The sequence below is a fragment of the Oncorhynchus nerka genome, linkage group LG3, assembly GCF_034236695.1.
Source record: "Oncorhynchus nerka isolate Pitt River linkage group LG3, Oner_Uvic_2.0, whole genome shotgun sequence".
Taxonomy (NCBI): Eukaryota; Metazoa; Chordata; class Actinopteri; order Salmoniformes; family Salmonidae; genus Oncorhynchus; species Oncorhynchus nerka.
In genome coordinates, this window is record NC_088398.1 from 5022347 (window position 1) to 5043248 (window position 20902).

The following is a 20902-nucleotide window of genomic DNA, read 5'->3' on the forward strand; positions in this document are numbered from 1 at the left end:
TTAGGAAGAGAGATGCGGGGGGTTAGGAAGAGATATGGGGTTAGAAAGAGAGATACAGGGTTAGGAAGAGATTCAGGTTTAGAAAGGATACAGGTTTAGGAAGAGAGATACAGGTTTAGAAAGAGAGATACGGGTTTAGAAAGAGAGATACAGGTTTAGAAAGAGAGATACAGGGGTTAAAGAGATTTAGGGTTAGGAAGAGAGATTTAGGAAGAGAGATACAAGGTTAGAAAGAGATACAGGTTTAGGAAGAGTGATACAGGGTTAAAAGAGAGATTCAGGTTTAGAAAGAGAGATTAGGAAGAGAGATACAGGGTTAGGAAGAGAGATTCAGGGTTAGGAAGAGAGATACAGGGTTAGGAAGATAGATTCAGGGTTAGGAAGAGAGATTCAGGGTTAGAAAGAGAGATACAGGTTAGGAAGAGAGATTCAGGTTTAGAAAGAGATACAGGTTTAGGAAGAGATACAGGTTTAGAAAGAGAGATACAGGGTTAGAAAGAGATTTAGGGTTAGGAAGAGATATTCAGGGTTAGAAAGAGAGATACAGGGTTAGAAAGAGATTTAGGGTTAGAAAGAGAGATTCAGGGTTAGAAAGAGAGATACAGGGTTAGGAAGAGATGTAGGGTTAGGAAGAGAGATACAGGGTTAGGAAGAGAGATACATGTTAGGAAGAGAGATACAGGGTTAGAAAGAGAGATACATGGTTAGGAAGAGAGATACATGTTAGGAAGAGAGATACAGGGTTAGAAAGAGAGATACATGGTTAGGAAGAGAGATACATGTTAGGAAGAGATGTAGGGTTAGGAAGAGAGATACAGGGTTAGGAAGAGAGATGCAGAGTTAGGAAGAGAGATACAGGGTTAGGAAGAGAGATACATGTTAGGAAGAGATGTAGGGTTAGGAAGAGAGATACAGGGTTAGGAAGAGAGATACAGGGTTACGGAAGAGAGATGCAGAGTTAGGAAGAGATACGATAGGGGTTAGAAAGAGAGATACAGGGTTAGAAAGAGAGATACAGGTTTAGGAAGAGAGATACGGGGTTAGGAAGAGAGATACAGGTTTAGAAAGAGATTCAGGGTTAGGAAGAGAGATTCAGGGTTAGGAAGAGAGATACAGGTTTAGGAAGAGAGATACATGTTAGGAAGAGAGATACAGGTTTAGGAAGAGCGATCAGGTTAGGAAAAGAGATACAGGTTTAGAAAGAGATTCAGGGTTAGGAAGAGAGATACAGGTTTAGAAAGAGAGATACGGGGTTAGAAAGAGATTTAGGGTTAGGAAGAGAGATTCAGGGTTAGAAAGAGAGATACAGGGTTAGGAAGAGAGATTACAGGGTTAGAAAGAGAGATACAGGGTTAGAAAGAGATACAGGTTTAGAAAGAGATTCAGGGTTAGGAAGAGAGATTCAGGGTTAGGAAGAGAGATACAGGTTTAGGAAGAGAGATACATGTTAGGAAGAGATGTAGGGTTAGGAAGAGAGATACAGGGATAGGAAGAGAGATACAGGGTTAGGAAGAGAGATGCGGGGTTAGGAAGAGAGATACGGGGTTAGGAAGAGAGATACAGGGTTAGGAAGAGAGATACAAGGTTAGAAAGAGAGATACAGGTTTAGGAAGAGTGATACAGGGTTAGAAAGAGAGATTCAGGTTTAGAAAGAGAGATACAGGGGTAGGAAGAGAGATACAGGGTTAGGAAGAGAGATTCAGGGTTAGGAAGAGAGATACAGGGTTAGGAAGAGAGATTCAGGGTTAGGAAGAGAGATTCAGGGTTAGGAAGAGAGATTCAGGGTTAGAAAGAGAGATACAGGGTTAGGAAGAGAGATACAGGGTTAGAGAGGGAAAGAGAATAATGGTTAGAGAGAGAGAGAGAGAATCAGAATCATTTTTAGAGAGAGAGAATCAGAATCAGGTTTAGAGAGAGAGAGAGAGAGAAACAGGGTTAGAGAGGAGAGAGAGAGAGAGAGAGAGAGAGAGAGAGAGAGAGAATCAGGGTTAGAAGGAGAGAGAGAATCAGGGTTAGAGAGAGAGAGAGAGAGAGAATCAGAATCAGGTTGAGAGAGAGAGAGAGAGAGAGAATCAGAATCAGGTTTAGAGAGAGAGAGAATCAGAGAGAGAGAGAGAGAGAGAGAGAAACAGGGTTAGAGATAGAGAGAGAGAGAGAGAGAGAGAGAGAGAGAGAGAGAGAGAGAGAGAGAGAAACAGGGTTAGAGATAGAGATAGAGAGAGAGAGAGAGAGAGAGAATCAGGGTTAGAGATAGAGAGAGAGAGAGGGAGAGAGAGAGAGAGAATCAGGGTTAGATAGAGAAATCTCTGGTAGGATTAAGTGGATGATCCTGCCACCTGGTCTCACTCAGCAGGCTTCACAGACCTTACACCCGTGTCCCATCTCTCTCTCTCTCTCTCTTTCTCTTTCTCTCTCTCTCTCTCTCTCAATTCAATTCAATGGGCTTTATTGGCATGGGAAACATGATATATATACAAAAGTGAAATAAACAATACAAATTAACAGTAAACATTACACATACAGAAATTTCAAAACAATAAAGACATTTCAAATGTCATATTATGTATATATACAGTGTTCTCTCTCTCTCTTTCCCCTCCATCTCCCCTCAATTTCTCTCACCCCTCCATCTCTCGCTCCCTCACCTCTCTCTCCCCACATATCTCTCTTCCCACTATCTTTTTGCCCCACCATTTCTTTCTCTCCTCCATCTCTCTCTCCCCTCCATCTCTCTCCCCCCCATCTCTCTCCTCCCTACATCTCTCTCTCCCCCCTCCATCTCTCATTTAGACTGGTTAGAACTGGATGGATGGGGAGGTTAAATAATCAATTTCAATTCAGTCAATTCATGAAGTACTTGAACAGTATTCCAGAACTGTATTTCAATTTATCTCTTGAAGTGACCGAGAATTGACCATCGTCCTGGGATGGATACGAGGATGCGGAATGCTCAGAATCGTGATTGGTAGCTGCTGGGATGGGGATTATGTATGGGTATGGGGGATGGGTTGGGGTATACACTCTCAGAAAAAAGGTGCTATCTAGAACCTATAGGGGGTTTTCAGCTGTCCCCATTGGAGAACCCCTTGAAGAACCCTTTTGGTTTCAGGTAGAACACTTATGAGTTTAATGTAGAACTCTTTCTACAGAGGGAACCCAAAGGAGTTCTACCTGGAACCAAAAATAGTTCTACCTGGAACCAAAAACGGTTATTCTATGGGGTCAGCCGAAGAACCCTTTCGGAACCCTTTTTCCAAGAGTTGGGTAGGGATATAGGGGTTGGGTTGGGGTTAGGTTGAGGTATAGGGTTGGTGATTGTGTTGGGGTATAGGGTTTGGGTTGGTTCTGGGTATAGGGGTTGTGTTTTGTATAGGGGTTGGGGTTAGATTGAGGTATAATGTTGGTGTTGGGATATAGGGGTTGGGTTGGGGTATGGAGTTGGTGTTGGGGTATAGTGGTTGGGTTGGTGTTGGTGTATAGGGTTGGTGATGGTGTTGGGTTTGTGTTGGGGTATAGGGTTGGGTTGGAGTACAGGGTTGGGTTGGGGTATAGGGTTGGTGTTGGTGTTGGGGTATAGGGTTGGTTTTGAGGTATAGGGGTTGGTGTTGGGGTATGGGGTTGGTGTTGGGATATAGGGTTGGTGTTGGGATATAGGGTTGGTGTTGGGGTATATGGGTTGGTGTTGGGGTATAGGGTTGGGGTATAGGGGTTGGGTTAGGTTGAGGTATAGTGGTTGGGGTATAAGGTTGGTGTGGGGGTATAGGGTTGGTGTTGGGATATAGGGTTGGTGTTGGGGTATAGGGTTGCGGTATAGGGGTTGGGTTAGGTTGAGGTATAGTGTTGGGATATAGCGTTGGTGTTAGGTATAGGGTTTGGGTTGGTTTTGGGGTATAGGGTTGGTTTTGGTGTATAGGGTTGGTGTTGGGGTATAGGGTTGGTGTTGGGGTATTGGGTTGGTGTTGGCGTATAGGGTTGGTGTTGGGTTGGATTTGGGGTATAGGGTTGGAGTATAGGGTTGGTGTTGGGGTATAGGGTTGGGGTATAGGGTTGGTGTTGGATTTGGGGTATAGGGTTGGTGTTGGGGTATAGGGGTTGGGTTAGGTTGAGGAATAGTGTTGGGATATAGCGTTGGTGTTAGGTATAGGGGTTGGGTTGGTTTTGGGGTATAGGGTTGGTGTTGGGGTATAGGGTTGGTGTTGGGGTATTGGGCCGGGGTATAGGGGTGGTGTTGGGGTATAGGGTTGGTGTTGGGGTATAGGGTTGGTGTTGGGGTAGAGGGTTGATGTTGGTTTTGGGTTGGATTTGGGGTATAGTGTTGGTGTTTGGATATTGTGGTTGGGGTATAGGGTTGGTGTTGGGGTATAGGGGTTGGGGTATAGGGTTGGTGTTGGGGTAATTGGGTTGGTGTTGGGGTATAGGGGTTGGGGTATAGGGTTGGTGTTGGGGTGTAGGGGTTAGGGTAATTGCGTTGGTGTTGGGTTATAGGGGTTGGGGTATAGTGGTTGGGGTATAGGGGTTGGGGTATAGTGGTTGGGGTATAGGAGTTGGGGTATAGGGGTTGGGGTATAGGGGTCAGGTTATAGGGGGGTATAGGGGTTGGGGTATAGGGCTCAGGTTATAGGGATTGGGGTATAGGGGTTGGTGTTGGGGAGAGTGTGCTATAAGAAGCTGAGTCAGACATCCTGAGACACTGCTGTATTTGACCTGTAACTGGGCTGCTACTACAGCTGTCCCTCGGATGTGTCACAACTCTCTCTCTGTTTGTGTGTGTGTGTGTGTGTGTGTGTGTGTGTGTGTATGTGGATGGGAGAGAGAGAGAGAGAGAGAGAGAGAGAGAGAGAGAGAGAGAGAAAAGAGAACATACAGTACAACCCATATTTATGTTTAATTATTTTTCCCTTTTGTAGGACATCGTTTGCACATCGTTATAACACTGTATATAGCCACAATATGGCATATGAAATGTCATTATTCCCCTGAAACATTTGTGAGTGTTATGTTTACTGATCATTTTATATTGTTTATTACACTTTAGTTTATTATCTATTTCACTTGATTTGGCAATGTAAACATATGTTTCCCATGCCAATAAAGCACTTGAGAGAGAGAGAGAGAGAGAGAGAGAGAGGTGGGTTGCGTTATTTACAGTATATGTGTGTAAATTAAAACGTTTCAGACATGCATCCTGCCTAGTAGCTAGAAAAAACAACACCAATACATTTGTTTTTACAAATAACTGTTTAACTCCTGAGGAATGTATTCAAACCTCTTTGATGCTCTTCCTTTGAAGACCCCCCACACACACACACACTCCCATCTAAATGTAATCCAAATCTGTGGAAAAGACTAGATCCAGCAGTCATTGGAGACTTCACTCCACAATCATCTTCTGCGTTTTAGCCTGCTTTTACTCTACCACTGCAGCCGTCCCATGAAAACTTCAACCCCCAGTATGCCTCTTCACCCTGAACAGACACAGGATCGTCATGGGAGTTGTAGTTCTTTGTAGAGATGGTCTGTGTGGAGATTGATGAGGCACAATTTTTATTTATTTATGTAATGAAACAAAACACGGGTTGAATATTTCAGAAGGCAGTGTAGATCTAGGATCAGCTGACTGTCTCTAAATCCTTACCTTAAAAGACATCATATCCTGCTAGATCTGGATTGATGAATGTTTACAATGAATGGGTTAAGGATTGCGATAATATGGCATGCTAACATATTTGCTATTCAATTTACCAGTGAGGCTTATTCTAAACACCTTTGGGCTGCATTCTGGCTCTGGGCAGAGTTTACCCATAGACACATATCTACACTGTAGGATCAGTTTACCCAACCCAAATCCTGACCATAATCCTAACCAAATCAGAACCCCAGAAAAGCCCTTCATCCTCAATGCTGGGTTGTGTTCAGAAGGTGTAAAACGGGAGAAAACGCTGTGAAACGGAGGTGTTACAGGGGTTCCGTTCAGTGATAAAAAACCAACAGCAACATGTTGAACTGTTTTAAAGTGGAGAAGGTGCTCTACTGAACGTGACCTCCTAGAGGAAAGCTGATGTTGTGCTTCCTGTTTGGCAGCGTTCTGTCCCGTGTGCTTGCCTGTGTCTATAGAACTTTAAGGTGTGCTCCCCTACTGCAGGAGTCAGGCTCCATCTTCCTCCAGTTCAGCTCCTCCACCAGCCTCCAGCTGGAGGTCATCTTCAAAATACTAGAGGAGTACGACTGGACCACCTTCTCAGTGGTGTCCACCCGTCACCATGGCTACCAGGACTTCCTGTCGGTGGTGGACGGCCTGACAGACGGCTCGTTCATCGGCTGGGAGAAGAAGAGCGTGGTCATGCTGAACGTGACGGACGACCCGGGAGGGGCGCGCACGCGCAGGCTGCTCAAGGAGAACGAGGCGCAGGTGAGACAGGGGGAGGAGGGGGGGGAGGGGAGAAAGGGGGAGGAAGTGTTACTGAGTGGCCATGAGACTCCATGTGGCTGGCTGGGTTGGCTGGGTTCCTCCTCCTTCTTCCTCTCTCCCTCTGTCCCTGTGGCTCTCTCTCCTCTCTCTCCTCTATCCCTCTGTTCTTCTCATCACTCCCTCCCTTCATGACTAGTGTGTGCCCTTTCTTTCTCTCTCCCTCTGTCCTCTTTCTCCTCTCTCTCCTCTATCCCTCTGTTCTTCTCATCACTCCCTCCCTTCATGACTAGTGCGTGCCCTTTCTTTCTCTCTCCCTCTGTCCTCTCTCTCCTCTCTCTCTCTCTCTCCTCTATCCCTCTGTTCTTCTCATCACTCCATCCCTTCATGACTAGTGTGTGCCCTTTCTTTCTCTCTCCCTCTGTCCTCTCTCTCCTCTCTCCTCTCTCTCCTCTCTCTCTCTCCTCTCTCCCTCTGTTCTTCTCATCACTCCCTCCCTTCATGACTAGTGCGTGCCCTTTCTTTCTCTCTCCCTCTGTCCTCTCTGTCCTCTCTGTCCTCTCTCTCCTCTCTCTCTCCTCTCTCTCCTCTATCCCTCTGTTCTTCTCATCACTCCATCCCTTCATGACTAGTGTGTGCCCTTTCTTTCTCTCTCCCTCTGCCCTCTCTCTCCTCTCTCTCCTCTCTCCTCTCTCTCCTCTCTCTCTCCTCTCTCTCCTCTATCCCTCTGTTCTTCTCATTACTCCCTCCCTTCATGACTAGTGTGTGCCCTTTCTTTCTCTCTCCCTCTGTCCTCTCTCTCCTCTCTCTCTCCTCTATCCCTCTGTCCTCTCTCCTCTCTCTCCTCTATCATCTGTCCTCTCTCCTCTCTCCCTCTGTCCTCTCTCCTCTCTCTCCTCTATCCCTATGTCCTCTCTCTCCTCTATCCCTCTGTCCTCTGTCCTCTCTCCTCTCTCGCCTCTATCCCTCTGTCCTCTCTCCTCTATCCCTCTGTCCTCTCTCCTCTCTCTCCTCTATCCCTCTGTCCTCTCTCCTCTCTCTCCTCTATCCTCTGTCCTCTCTCTCCTCGCTCTCCTATATCCCTCTGTCCTCTCTCCTCTCTCCCTCTGTCCTCTCTCCTCTCTCTCCTCTCTCTCCTCTCTCTCCTCTATCCCTCTGTTCTTCTCATCACTCCCTCCCTTCATGACTAGTGTGTGCCCTTTCTTTCTCTCTCCCTCTGACCTCTCTCTCCTCTCTCTCTCCTCTATCCCTCTGTCCTCTCTCCTCTCTCTCCTCTATCATCTGTCCTCTCTCCTCTCTCCCTCTGTCCTCTCTCCTCTCTCTCCTCTATCCCTATGTCCTCTCTCTCCTCTATCCCTCTGTCCTCTCTCCTCTCTTCTCTCTCGCCTCTATCCCTCTGTCCTCTCTCCTCTCTCTCCTCTATCCCTCTGTCCTCTCTCCTCTCTCTCCTCTATCCCTCTGTCCTCTCTCCTCTCTCTCCTCTATCCCTCTGTCCTCTCTCCTCTCTCTCCTCTATCCTCTGTCCTCTCTCTCCTCGCTCTCCTATATCCCTCTGTCCTCTCTCCTCTCTCCCTCTGTCCTCTCTCCTCTCTCTCCTCTCTCTCCTCTATCCCTCTGTTCTTCTCATCACTCCCTCCCTTCATGACTAGTGTGTGCCCTTTCTTTCTCTCTCCCTCTGACCTCTCTCTCCTCTCTCTCTCCTCTATCCCTCTGTCCTCTCTCCTCTCTCTCCTCTATCATCTGTCCTCTCTCCTCTCTCCCTCTGTCCTCTCTCCTCTCTCTCCTCTATCCCTCTGTCCTCTCTCCTCTCTCTCCTCTATCCCTCTGTCCTCTCTCCTCCTCTCCCTCTATCCCTCTGTCCTCTCTCCTCTCTCTCCTCTATCCCTCTGTCCTCTCTCCTCTCTCTCCTCTATCCTCTGTCCTCTCTCTCCTCCTCCTATATCCCTCTGTCCTCTCTCCTCTCTCCCTCTGTCCTCTCTCCTCTCTCTCCTCTCTCTCCTCTCTCTCCTCTCTCTCCTCTATCCCTCTGTTCTTCTCATCACTCCCTCCCTTCATGACTAGTGTGTGCCCGTTCTTTCTCTCTCCCTTTGCTCCTTCATTCTATTTTCCTTTCTTTTCAAAACAGTCTCTCAAACTGAATTCCTTCCTCCCCCCCTCCTTCATTCTCCCTCTCTCCTTCATTCTCCCTCTCTCCTTCATTCTCCCTCTCTCCGCAGCATGTCTCTTTGCCTGTAGACATACTGAACACTACACTGCTCTCTGTTGGGTTGGTTCAGTCTGGGTCTCAATGTCTCAAATGTCTCAGCATGGCCACTGCAGCTCTGTCTCCCTGTATGCGTGTGTGTGTGTGCGTGTGTGTGTATTGGATTCCTTAGGCTCCTCTCGGCTGGTGTCACTGTTAATATAACATAGTGCCCGCAGCGGGCTGCCTATGCGCAGTGCATTAACCCTAACCTTCCTTGTTTCTCTGCTTCTCTCTCTCCCCTCCCATATTGCTCTCTCTCATCCCTCTGCCTTCCCCTCTCTCTTCACCCACTCTCTCTCCTTTTCTCGCTGTCTTTCCCCTCTCTTTCTCGCTCTCCCAGTGATAATCAGTGCTTGTGTCTGTCTGCTCAGTGACAGTGTGTGTTTGCATTAAAGACTCTATCTGCTTCTGTCTCTCTTTTTTCCTGCTCTTCTCTCAATGTGTATTCAACAGTGTGTGGGGCTAACGCAGGTGCACAGGGTCCATTTCCACTTAAATAGCTCTGTCTTTCTCCCCCTCTCTTTCTGCTTCTGCCTCTGATTATTTGTCTTTATATCCATTTCGCTCTCTCTCTCTCTCTCTCCTCTCTCTCTCTCTCTCCTCTCTCCCTCTCTCTCTCTCTCGCCCCTCTCTGTCTCTCTCTCTCGCCTCTATCTCTCTCTCTCTCTCTCCTCTCTCTCTCTCTCTCTCTCTCTCTCTCTCTCTCTCTCTCTCTCTCTCTCTCTCTCTCCTCTCTCTCTCTCTCTCTCTCTCTCTCTCTCTCTCTCTCTCTCTCTCTCTCTCCTCTCTCTCTCCCCCTCTCTCTCTCTCTCTCTCTCTCTCTCTCTCTCTCTCTCTCTCTCTCTCTCTCTCCCCTCTCTCTCTCTCCAATTCACTGGAGGTTTATTGGCATCCGGGCTGGATTGTTTTGCCAAGCCATTACAGTTCAAAATTAAATGAAGGCACATTTCTCAAAATTCTCAATTCTCTCTGTCTTCTCCACTCCCTTCCTCCCTGCCTCTCTCTATAACTCTTTTTCCTTCCTCTGTCCTTATCTATTCTACCCTATACTAAATCCCCTCCCCTTTCTCCCATTCTGCTAGTCCCCCTCTCCCCTTTCTCTCCCAGTATCTGTCAGCATTTCACTTAACCGTGTTTCCCCTATCTCACCCCCTTAAAACCTTCTCCACCCTGTTTCTCCCTTCCTCAGCAATTGTGGCATTGTTGGAGTGATCTACTGTGCTCTCATCCTCCCTCTCTCTCTCCATCCATCCCTCCCTATCTCTCCCTTTCTCTCCTTCTCTCTCTCTCCATCCATCCCTCCCTATCGCTCTCTCTTTCTCTCCTTCTCTCTCTCTCCATCCATCCCTCCCTATCTCTCTCTTTCTCTCCTTCTCTCTCTCTCCATCCATCCCTCCCTATCTCTCTCTTTCTCTCCTTCTCTCTCTCTCCATCCATCCCTCCCTATCTCTCTCGTTCTCTCCTTCTCTCTCTCTCCATCCATCCCTCCCTATCTCTCTCTTTCTCTCCTTCTCTCTCTCTCCATCCATCTCTCCCTTTCACTCTCTCTTTCTCTCCTTCTCTCTCTCTCCATCCATCCCTCCCTATCTCTCTCTTTCTCTCCCTCCATCCATCCCTCCCTTTCGCTCTCTCTTTCTCTCCTTCTCTCTCTCTCCATCCATCCCTCCCTATCTCTCTCTTTCTCTCCTTCTCTCTCTCTCCATCCATCCCTCCCTTTCGCTCTCTCTTTCTCTCCTCTCTCTCTCCATCCATCTCTCCCTTTCGCTCTCTCTTTCTCTCTTCTCTCTCTCTCCATCCATCCCTCCCTATCTCTCTCTCTTTCTCTCCCTCCATCCATCCCTCCCTCCGCTCTCTCTTTCTCTCCTTCTCTCTCTCTCCATCCATCCCTCCCTATCTCTCTCTTCTCTCCTTCTCTCTCTCTCCATCCATCCTCCCTATCGCTCTCTCTTTCTCTCTTTCTCTCTCTCTCCATCCATCCCTCCCTATCCATCCATCCCCTCTCTTTCTCTCCTTCTCTCTCTCTCCATCCATCCCTCCCTATCTCCTCTTCTCTCCTTCTCTCTCTCTCTCCATCCATCCCTCCCTTTCCTCTCTCTTTCTCTCCTTCTCTCTCTCTCCATCCATCCCTCCCTATCTCTCTCTTTCTCCCTTCTCTCTCTCTCCATCCATCCCTCCCTTTCGCTCTCTCTTTCTCTCCTTCTCTCTCTCCCATCCATCCCTCCCTATCTCTCTCTTTCTCTCTTTCTCTCTCTCCATCCATCCCTCCCCACTCTCTCTTTCTCTCCTTCTCTCTCTCTCCATCCATCCCTCACTATCTCTCTCTTTCTCTCCTCTCTCTCTCCATCCATCCCTCCCTTTCGCTCTCTCTTTCTCTCCTTCTCTCTCTCTCCATCCATCCCTCCCTATCTCTCTCTCTCTCCTTCTCTCTCTCTCCATCCATCCCTCCCTCTCTCTCTCTCTCCATCCATCCCTCCCTATCTCTCTTTTTCTCTCCTTCTCTCTCTCCATCCATCCCTCCCTATCTCTCTCTTTCTCTCCTTCTCTCTCTCTCCATCCATCCCTCCCTATCGCTCTCTCTTTCTCTCCTCTCTCTCTCCATCCATCCCTCCCTATCTCTCTCTTTCTCTCCTTCTCTCTCTCCATCCATCCCTCCCATTTGCTCTCTCTTTCTCTCCTTCTCTCTCTCTCCATCCATCCCCTCCCTATCTCTCTCTTTCTCTCCTTCTCTCTCTCCATCCATCCCTCCCTATCTCTCTCTTTCTCTCTTCTCTTCTCTCCATCCATCCCTCCCTTTGCTCTCTCTTTCATCCATCCCTCTCCATCCATCCCTCCATCTCTCTTTTCTCTCCTTCTCTCTCTCCATCCATCCCTCCCTATCTCTCTCTTTCTCTCCTCCTCTCTCTCTCCATCCATCTCTCCCTTTCGCTCTCTCTTTCTCTCCTTCTCTCTCTCTCCATCCATCCCTCCCTATCTCTCTCTTTCTCTCCCTCCATCCATCCCTCCCTTTCGCTCTCTCTTTCTCTCCTTCTCTCTCTCTCCATCCATCCCTCCCTATCTCTCTCGTTCTCTCCTTCTCTCTCTCTCCATCCATCCCTCCCTATCGCTCTCTCTTTCTCTCTTTCTCTCTCTCTCCATCCATCCCTCCCTATCACTCTCTCTTTCTCTCCTTCTCTCTCTCTCCATCCATCCCTCCCTATCTCTCTCTTTCTCTCCTTCTCTCTCTCTCCATCCATCCCTCCCTTTCGCTCTCTCTTTCTCTCCTTCTCTCTCTCTCCATCCATCCCTCCCTATCTCTCTCTTTCTCTCCTTCTCTCTCTCTCCATCCATCCCTCCCTTTCGCTCTCTCTTTCTCTCCTTCTCTCTCTCTCCATCCATCCCTCCCTATCTCTCTCTTTCTCTCTTTCTCTCTCTCCATCCATCCCTCCCTATCACTCTCTCTTTCTCTCCTTCTCTCTCTCTCCATCCATCCCTCACTATCTCTCTCTTTCTCTCCTCTCTCTCGCTCCATCCATCCCTCCCTTTCGCTCTCTCTTTCTCTCCTTCTCTCTCTCTCCATCCATCCCTCCCTATCTCTCTCTTCCTCTCCTTCTCTCTCTCTCCATCCATCCCTCCCTTTTGCTCTCTCTCTCTCTCCATCCATCCCTCCCTATCTCTCTCTTTCTCTCCTTCTCTCTCTCTCCATCCATCCCTCCCTATCTCTCTCTTTCTCTCCTTCTCTCTCTCTCCATCCATCCCTCCCTATCGCTTCTCTCTCTCCTCTCTTCTCCATCTCCCTTCTCTCTCTCTCCATCCATCCCTCCCATCTCTCTCTCTTCTCTCCTTCTCTCTCTCTCCATCCATCCCTCCCTATCTCTCTCTTTCTCTCCTTCTCTCTCTCTCCATCCATCCCTCCCTTTCTCTCTCTTTCTCTCCTTTTCTCTTTCTCTCTCTCTCTCCATCCATCCCTCCCTATCTCTCTCTTTCTCTCCTCTCTCTCTCCATCCATCCCTCCCTATCTCTCTCTCCATCCCCTCTCTCCTTCTTTCTCTCTCTCCATCCATCCCTCCCTTTCGCTCTCTCTTTCTCTCCTTCTCTCTCTCCATCCATCCATCCCTCCTCTCTCTCTCTTTCTCTCCTCTCTCTCTCCATCCATCCCTCCCTTTCGCTCTCTTTCTCTCCTTCTCTCTCTCTCCATCCATCCCTCCCTTTCGCTCTCTTTTCTCTCCTTCTCTCTCTCTCCATCCATCCCTCCCTATCTCTCTCTTTCTCTCCTTCTCTCTCTCCATCCATCCCTCCCTTCTCTCCCTTTTCTCTCCTTCTCTCTCTCTCCATCCATCCCTCCCTATCTCTCTCTTTCTCTCCTTCTCTCTCTCTCCATCCATCTCTCCCTTCTCTCTCTTTCTCTCCTTCTCTCTCTCTCCATCCATCCCTCCCTATCTCTCTCTTTCTCTCCCTCCATCCATCCCTCCCTTTCTCTCTCTTTCTCTCTTCTCTCTCTCTCCATCCATCCCTCCCTATCTCTCTCTTTTCTCCTTCTCTCTCTCTCCATCCATCCCTCCCTATCTCTTTCTCTCTTTCTCTCCCTCCATCCATCCCTCCCTATCACTCTCTCTTTCTCTCCTTCTCTCTCTCTCCATCCATCCCTCCCTATCTCTCTCTTTCTCTCCTTCTCTCTCTCTCCATCCATCCCTCCCTTTCTCTCTCTTTCTCTCCTTCTCTCTCTCTCCATCCATCCCTCCCTATCTCTCTCTTTCTCTCCTTCTCTCTCTCTCCATCCATCCCTCCCTTTCGCTCTGTCTTTCTCTCATTCTCTCTCTCTCCATCCATCCCTCCCTATCTCTCTCTTTCTCTCCTTCTCTCTCTCTCCATCCATCCCTCCCTATCACTCTCTCTTTCTCTCCTCTCTCTCTCCATCCATCCCTCCCTATCGCTCCCTCTTTCTCTCCTTCTCTCTCCATCCATCCCTCCCTTTCGCTCTCTCTTTCTCTCCTCTCTCTCTCCATCCATCCCTCCCTTTCGCTCTCTCTTTCTCTCCTTCTCTCTCTCTCCATCCATCCCTCCCTTTCGCTCTCTCTTTCTCTCCTTCTCTCTCTCTCCATCCCTCCCTCCCTTTTGCTCTCTCTTTCTCTCCTTCTCTCTCTCCCTACACTCCTGCTGTTACTATATATCTTATCTCCCCAGGGCCTGATTTTACCAAAATATGTCTGCCTCTCTTTTTTCTCTTCTCCCCCATCCCCCATCCCTCATCACTTCCCTCTCTCCTCCCCCTTTTCTCCCACGAGTGACTAATCTGCTTGATACTTCCCTTCTCAATACTGTGCTCCATTCTCTCTCTCTCCCTCTCTCCCCCTCTCTCCCCCTCCTCCCCTATCTCCCAAGACTCTGCTGCTTTTAATTACATATGTCAGCGTTTAACCTCTCCCATTTTCCCTCAGGTGTGTTTGCTCTTTTAGACCCCCTCCCTTCTCTCATTCTCCCCATCCCTCTGTCTCTCGCTCTACCCCCCACTGTCATATTGTCTCCCTCCTTCGTCATGCTCAAACTCATTAACACATATGTGTCATCCTCCACTGTCTGTCATTAGTATGCTCATAAACACAGCAGTAACATCAGCTCTTACTTCTCTCCCCTCCTCCTGTCTTCTCCTGTCTTCTCCCCATCCTCCTTACCCCTCCTGTCTTCTCCTGTCTTCTTTCCCTCCCCCTTACTCCTCCTGTCTTCTCCCCTCCTTCTTACTCCTCCTGTCTTCTCCCCCTCCTCCTTACTCCTCCTGTCTTCTCCCCCTCCCCCTTACTCCTCCTGTCTTCTCCCCTCCTCCTTACTCCTCCTGTCTTCTCCCCCTCCTCCTTACCCCTCCTGTCTTCTCCCCCTTCTCCTTACTCCTCCTGTCTTCTCCCCCTCCTCCTTACTCCTCCTGTCTTCTCCCCCTCCCCTTACTCCTCCTGTCTTCTCCCCCTCCCCCCTTACTCCTCCTGTCTTCTCCCCTCCCTTACTCCTCCTGTCTTTTTCCCCTCCTCCTTAATCCTCCTGTCTCCCCCTTACTCCTCCTGTCTTCTCCCCTCCTCCTTACTCCTCCTGTCTTCTCCCCATCCTCCTTACCCCTCCTGTCTTCTCCTGTCTTCTCCCCCTCCTCCTTACTCCTCCTGTCTTCTCCCCCTCCTCCTTACTCCTCCTGTCTTCTCCCCCTCCCCTTACTCCTCCTGTCTTCCCCCTTCCTCCTTCCTCCTCCTGTCTTCTCCCCCTCCTCCTTACTCCTCCTGTCTTCTCCCCATCCTCCTTACTCCTCACGTCTTCCCCATCCTCCTTACCCCCCTGTCTTCTCCTGTCTTCTCCCCCTCCTCCTTACTCCTCCTGTCTTCTCCCCTCCTCCTTACTCCCTCTGTCTTCTCCCCCTCCTCCTTACCCCTCCTGTCTTCTCCCCCTCCTCCTTACCCCTCCTGTCTACCCCATCCTCCTTATCCCCCGTCTTCTCCTGTCTTCTCCACCTCCTCCTTACTCCCTCTATCTTCTCCCCATCCTCCTTACCCCTCCTGTCTTCTCCCCTCTTCTATCCTCTAACCCTCACCTCACTAGTTAGTATAGCTTTGTCTTTCATCTATAAGAGTCTTGTTGCCCCTTCCCCCTCTCTCTCTCTCTCTCTCTCTCTCTCTCTCTCTCTCTCTCTGCCTCCCTCCATATCCCATGGCCCTAATCTCACCACATAACCTGTATCTCTCCTCTCCTCTTCCCCTCCTCTAGCAACCTCTGTCTCTCCATCTCTCCCTCCCCTTCCTCCTCTGTGTCTCCCTTGACCCTTGGCCTTTACGTATATCACTATTGTATATGTCTGTCTTCCCCTCCTCCCCCTTATTCTACTCCTCCAGGTAGTCTGCTGTTCTGCCCCTCTCCCTCTCTCTCTCCAGCCTTCTGTCTCTCTCTCTCCCTGTCTCCCCTTATCTCACTATGTACCCATGTATCTCCCCTCTCCTCCTCCCCTGTATTCTACTCCACCAGGTAGACTGCTGTTCTGCCCCTCTCCCTCTCTCTCTCCAGCCTTCTGTCTCTCTCCCTCCCTGTCTCCCCTTATCTCACTATGTACCCATGTATCTCCTCCTCCCCTGTATTCTACTCCACCAGGTAGACTGCTGTTCTGCCCCTCTCCCTCTCTCTCTCCAGCCTTCTGTCTCTCTCCCTCCCTGTCTCCCCTTATCTCACTATGTACCCATGTATCTCCCCTCTCCTCCTCCCCTGTATTCTACTCCACCAGGTAGTCTGCTGTTCTGCCCCTCTCCCTCTCTCTCTCCCTGTCTCCCCTTATCTCACTATGTACCCATGTATCTCCTCTCTCCTCCTCTCCTGTATTCCCCTCCACCAGGTACGTCTGCTGTTCTGCCCCTCTCCCTCTCTCTCTCCCTGTCTCCCCTTATCTCACTATGTACCCATGTATCTCCTCTCTCCTCCTCTCCTGTATTCCCCTCCACCAGGTACGTCTGCTGTTCTGCCCCTCTCCCTCTCTCTCTCCCTGTCTCCCCTTATCTCACTATGTACCCATGTATCTCCCCTCTCCTCCTCCCCTGTATTCCCCTCCACCAGGTACGTCTGCTCTACTGTTCCCAGGAGGAGGCCGAGCTGGTGTTTAAAGCAGCTTGGGCCGCGGGTCAGGCTGGACCCTCTCACATGTGGTTCGCTGTGGGGCCAGCCCTGTCCGGCCTTGGCATGGACGGTCTCCCCAGGGCCCTGTTCGCCGTGCGTCCGCAGGGCTGGAAGGACAAGCCCCGCATGAGGATCGCCCGGGGCGTGTCCATACTGACCCACGGGGCGGTGGCACTGCGCCGCGACTATGGGGCCTCTGGAGGGCCAAACTTTGTCACCAACTGCATGACGGAAGCCAATCAAACACACAGGGTGCGGGGGAGGATGAGGTGAGGGGGGAGGAGGGATGGATGGATGGATGGAGAGAGGAAAAGGGGGAGCATGGGAGGTGGTTGGGGTGAGGGTGAAGAGGACAAGCCCTGCATAGGGCAGTATGTAGCCTAGTGGTTAAGAGCATTGGGCCAATAACCAAAAGCTTGCAGGATCAAATCCCCAAGCCAACTAGGTGAAAAATCTGTGCCCTCGAAAATGGCACTTTAACCTAATTGCTCCTGTAAATCACTATTTTTTAAAAAGGGGATTAGGTATGCAAATAGAAGATACAGCCAAATGGAGAAGATAAAGAACAGGAAAAGCAACCGATGACAGATAGCACCTTACGTACTGCTGCCTGCTGTTCACTGGCTGGAACTGCATCCTACTAGGATTCTCTCTGATCATCTATTGTCATATGAGCTAAATACACTGGGATGACATGATGACGCAACGGTCATAAAAACTGTCTTGTCTTATTAACAAAATAAGTTGAAATTACGCAAGGCCCCGGGGATACAGGTGTGTCACTTCAAAGATCCACATTGACCACTTTGATGTTTGGTAATGTCTGACAAATTGTGGTCTGGCAGTAATATTTGCTTAATATCTGCAGACCTTTACATGGCCCAGCAGGGGTGTCATGTACCCCAAAAATTAGAGGGGGAACAAATTACTAAAAGATGGCTGGGGGGTGGTCCGGAGGGGGGCTAGGCCCCTCGTCCTGAAGTTGGAGAATTTAGAATTTTTCAAATAACTGAAAAAGCTTTTTCCTGCAATCCAAAGCCATAATCATTATGCTTAATTATATGTAATATATGTATATATATATATACAGTTGAAGTCAGAAGTTTACATACACTTGGAGTTATTAAAACTCATTTTTCAACCACTCCACAAATTTCTGGTTAACAAACAATAGTTTTTGCAAGTCGGATAGGACATCTACTTTGTGCATGACAAAAGTAATGTTTCCAACAATTGTTTACAGACAGATTATTTCACTTATAATTTACTGTATCACAATTCCAGTGGATCAGAAGTTTACATACACTAAGTTGACTGTGCCTTTAAACAGCTTGGAAAATTCCAAATTCCATGGCTTTAGACGTTCTGATAGGCTAATTGACATCATTTGAGTCAATTGGAGGTGTACCTGTAGATGTATTTCAAGGCCTACCTTCAAATTCAGTGCCTCTTTGCTTGACATCATGAGAAAATCCAAAGAAATCTGCCAAGACCTCAAAAAATAAATTGTAGACCTCCACAAGTCTGGTTCATCCTTGGGACAAATTTCCAAATGCCTGAAGGTGCCACGTTCATTTGTACAAACAATAGTACACAAGTTTAAACACCATGGGACCACGCAGCCATCAAAACGCTCAGGAAGGAGACGTGTTCTGTCTCCTAGAGATGAACGTACTGTGGTGCGAAAAGTGCAAATCAATCCCAGAACAACAGCAAAGGACCTTGTGAAGATGCTGGAGGAAACAGGTACAAAATTATCTAAACCCACAGTAAAACAAGTCCTATATCGACATAACCTGAAAGGCCATTCAGCAAGGAAGAAGCCGCTGCTCAAAAGCCAGACTACGGCTTGCAACTGCACATGGGGACAAAGATCGTACTGGAGAAATGTCCTCTGGTCTGATGAAACAAAAATAGAACAGTTTGGCCATATTGACCATCGTTATGTTTGGAGGAAAAAGGAGGGCGCTTGCAAGCCGAAGAACACCATCCCAACTTTGAAGCACGGGGGTGGCAGCATCATGTTGTGGGGGTGCTTTGCTGCAGGAGGGGCTGGTGCACTTAATAAAATAGATGGCTTCATGAGGAAGGAAATGATGTGTTATGTGTTATTATTTAGCTTGGTTGCAAATGGGTCTTCCAAATGGACAATGACCCCAAGCATACTTCTAAGGTTGTGGCAAAATGGTTTAAGGACAACAAAGTCAAGGTATTGGAGTGGCCATCACAAAGCCCTGACCTCAATCCTACAGAAAATGTGTCGGCAGAACTGAAAAAGCGTGTGTGAGCAAGGAGGCCTACAAACCTGACTCAGTTACACCAGCTCTGTCAGGAGGAATGGGCCAAAATTCACCCAACTTATTGTGGAAAGCTTGTGGAAGGCTACCTGAAACATTTGACCCTAGTTAAACAATTTAAAGACAATGCTGTCAAATACTAATTGAGTGTATGTAAACTTCTGACCCACTGGGAATGTGATGGAAGAAATAAAAGCTGAAATAAATAATTCTCTCTACTATTATTCTGTCATTTCACATTCTTAAAATAAAGTGGTGATCATAACTGACCTATGACAGGGAATTTTTACTAGGATTAAATGTCAGGAATTGTGAAAAACTGAGTTTAAATGTATTTGGCTTACAAGGAGTATGTAAACTTCCGACTTCAACTGTATATATTTATGCATACAGTATCTAAGCATACCTCTTGAGCTGTCTGTATCCTCCTGAATGGTGTTTTCTTTAAGAAACTAAGTATGCTTCTATGCATCTTTGCTTAAATTGAAAGGAATGTGAGGGTTATTCAGTACATTTAGTAATTGCTTGCTTTTCTAAAGTCTATCAACCTTGCCAGCAGGCGTGCCAGCCAAGATAGTTAGGTAAACTAGCTTAACTTGATGAACAGCCTGAAATGGCTTATTGGGAGCTAGTTATGAGATAGGGAACCAATCTGGGCTAAAGCCAACTTCATAAAATGTCTAGGTGGCTAGTAGAATTACAGAGAAAAAACAAACATTTTTAATTTTCATATTTTTTTTAAGATGAGAAATCTGAGGGGGCAGTTCATCTGTGGCCCAGAAGTCTCACTCACTGCACCGTCTGACTGTCTTTCTCACTCTCTCTCTCTCTCCCTCCCCCTCACCCCACCCCCTGTCTCCCAATGTCAGGTATTTCAGCAACATCACGTTGGGTGGCAGAGACTACTCTTTCGACAGTGACGGTTACCTGGCCAACCCCGTCCTAGAAGTCATCTCCTATACACCTGGCAAAGGCTGGGAGGATGTAAGGACCTTACATCACTTCCTGTTGTTGTGACTGTGATAGGCATCACTTCCTGTTGTTGTGCAGTGACAGGCATCACTTCCTGTTGTTGTGCAGTGACAGGCATCACGTCCTGTTGTTGTGCAGTGACAGGCATCACTTCCTGTTGTTGTGACTGTGATAGGCATCACTTCCTGTTGTTGTGCAGTGACAGGCATCACTTCCTGTTGTTGTGCAGTGATAGGCATCACTTCCTGTTGTTGTGACTGTGATAGGCATCACTTCCTGTTGTTGTGACTGTGATAGGCATCACTTCCTGTTGTTGTGCAGTGACAGGCATCACTTCCTGTTGTTGTGCAGTGACAGGCATCACGTCCTGTTGTTGTGCAGTGACAGGCATCACTTCCTGTTGTTGTGACTGTGACAGGCATCACTTCTTGTTGTTGTGCAGTGACAGGCATGGCTCCATTTAGGGCCATTTGGTTGCAGATTTGCAGACATTATCTTTTCAATTTCCTGTTGTTTCGATGTCCAGTTGATTAGTACAACAGAAAATCATTTAGAGTGTCTTGAACTGGCCAAACCTTGTCAACAAGCACAATATAAACTTAACAGCAAGCAAGGGCAGGTCACAGAGGTTTGTGTTCATGTAAAGTTCACTGTGGTTATCCGTGCCTGAGGTGGGGACGAGACTGACCGCTGATCGTTTGGCCTCTTTCTTTCTCCCTGCTGCGTGTGTTGACTTACTCTTGTCTCTTTGAGTTTTAGCATCTCCTCGCTGACGTTCAATATAGCCAACACGCACGCGCATACGCACACACACACACACACAAACACGTTATCCATGGTTGTTATTTTCTTCTAGTTTCAGTTTTCACTGCTTCCTTTGTCTGAGCTTCTCCATTTATTCTCAAACAATGACATCCGATTTCTCCATAAGCACTGTACAATCTCCATACACTAGTTGTCAGTCAGTTTCCCTTTATATCTGTTTGTGTCCTGGTATGCTGCAGTGTGCTTGGATGATGGTCTTTGGTTGGTAAAAACTTAAAAACGCAGGCTTTACAGTAGGAGCTGCTCTGGTCTGGTTGTTGGGTAATTGGGTCGTTGTTGATTCTCATTTACATGGCAGCAGATCCCAGCTACTGGAGACTGTCTGTCTGTCTGTCTGTCTGTCTGTCTGTCTGTCTGTCTGTCTGTCTGTCTGTCTGTCTGTCTGTCTGTCTGTCTGTCTGTCTGTCTGTCTGTCTGTCTGTCTGTCTGTCTGTCTGTCTGTCTGCCTGGTGCTGCTTGCCTCAGTGCCTGCTAACAAGTATGTTCAGTAGGTAATTAGTGTGAGTGTGTTGCACACCTCCATCTATATTAGAGGTGTTAACCATG

At 48.1% G+C, this 20902-nt stretch overlaps 1 protein-coding gene across 1 annotated transcript in view; it reads left to right on the plus strand.

The window, feature by feature from the left end:
- LOC115117877 (glutamate receptor ionotropic, NMDA 2D-like) overlaps nt 1-20902 on the plus strand; it is a 228546-nt gene that overhangs the window by 21586 nt on the left and 186058 nt on the right. Inside the window, exons 3-5 of the mRNA XM_065006515.1 lie at nt 6143-6409; nt 16203-16531; nt 19429-19543. Coding sequence (XP_064862587.1) covers nt 6143-6409; nt 16203-16531; nt 19429-19543 — 711 coding nt within the window. The remainder of the gene's footprint in view (nt 1-6142; nt 6410-16202; nt 16532-19428; nt 19544-20902) is intronic.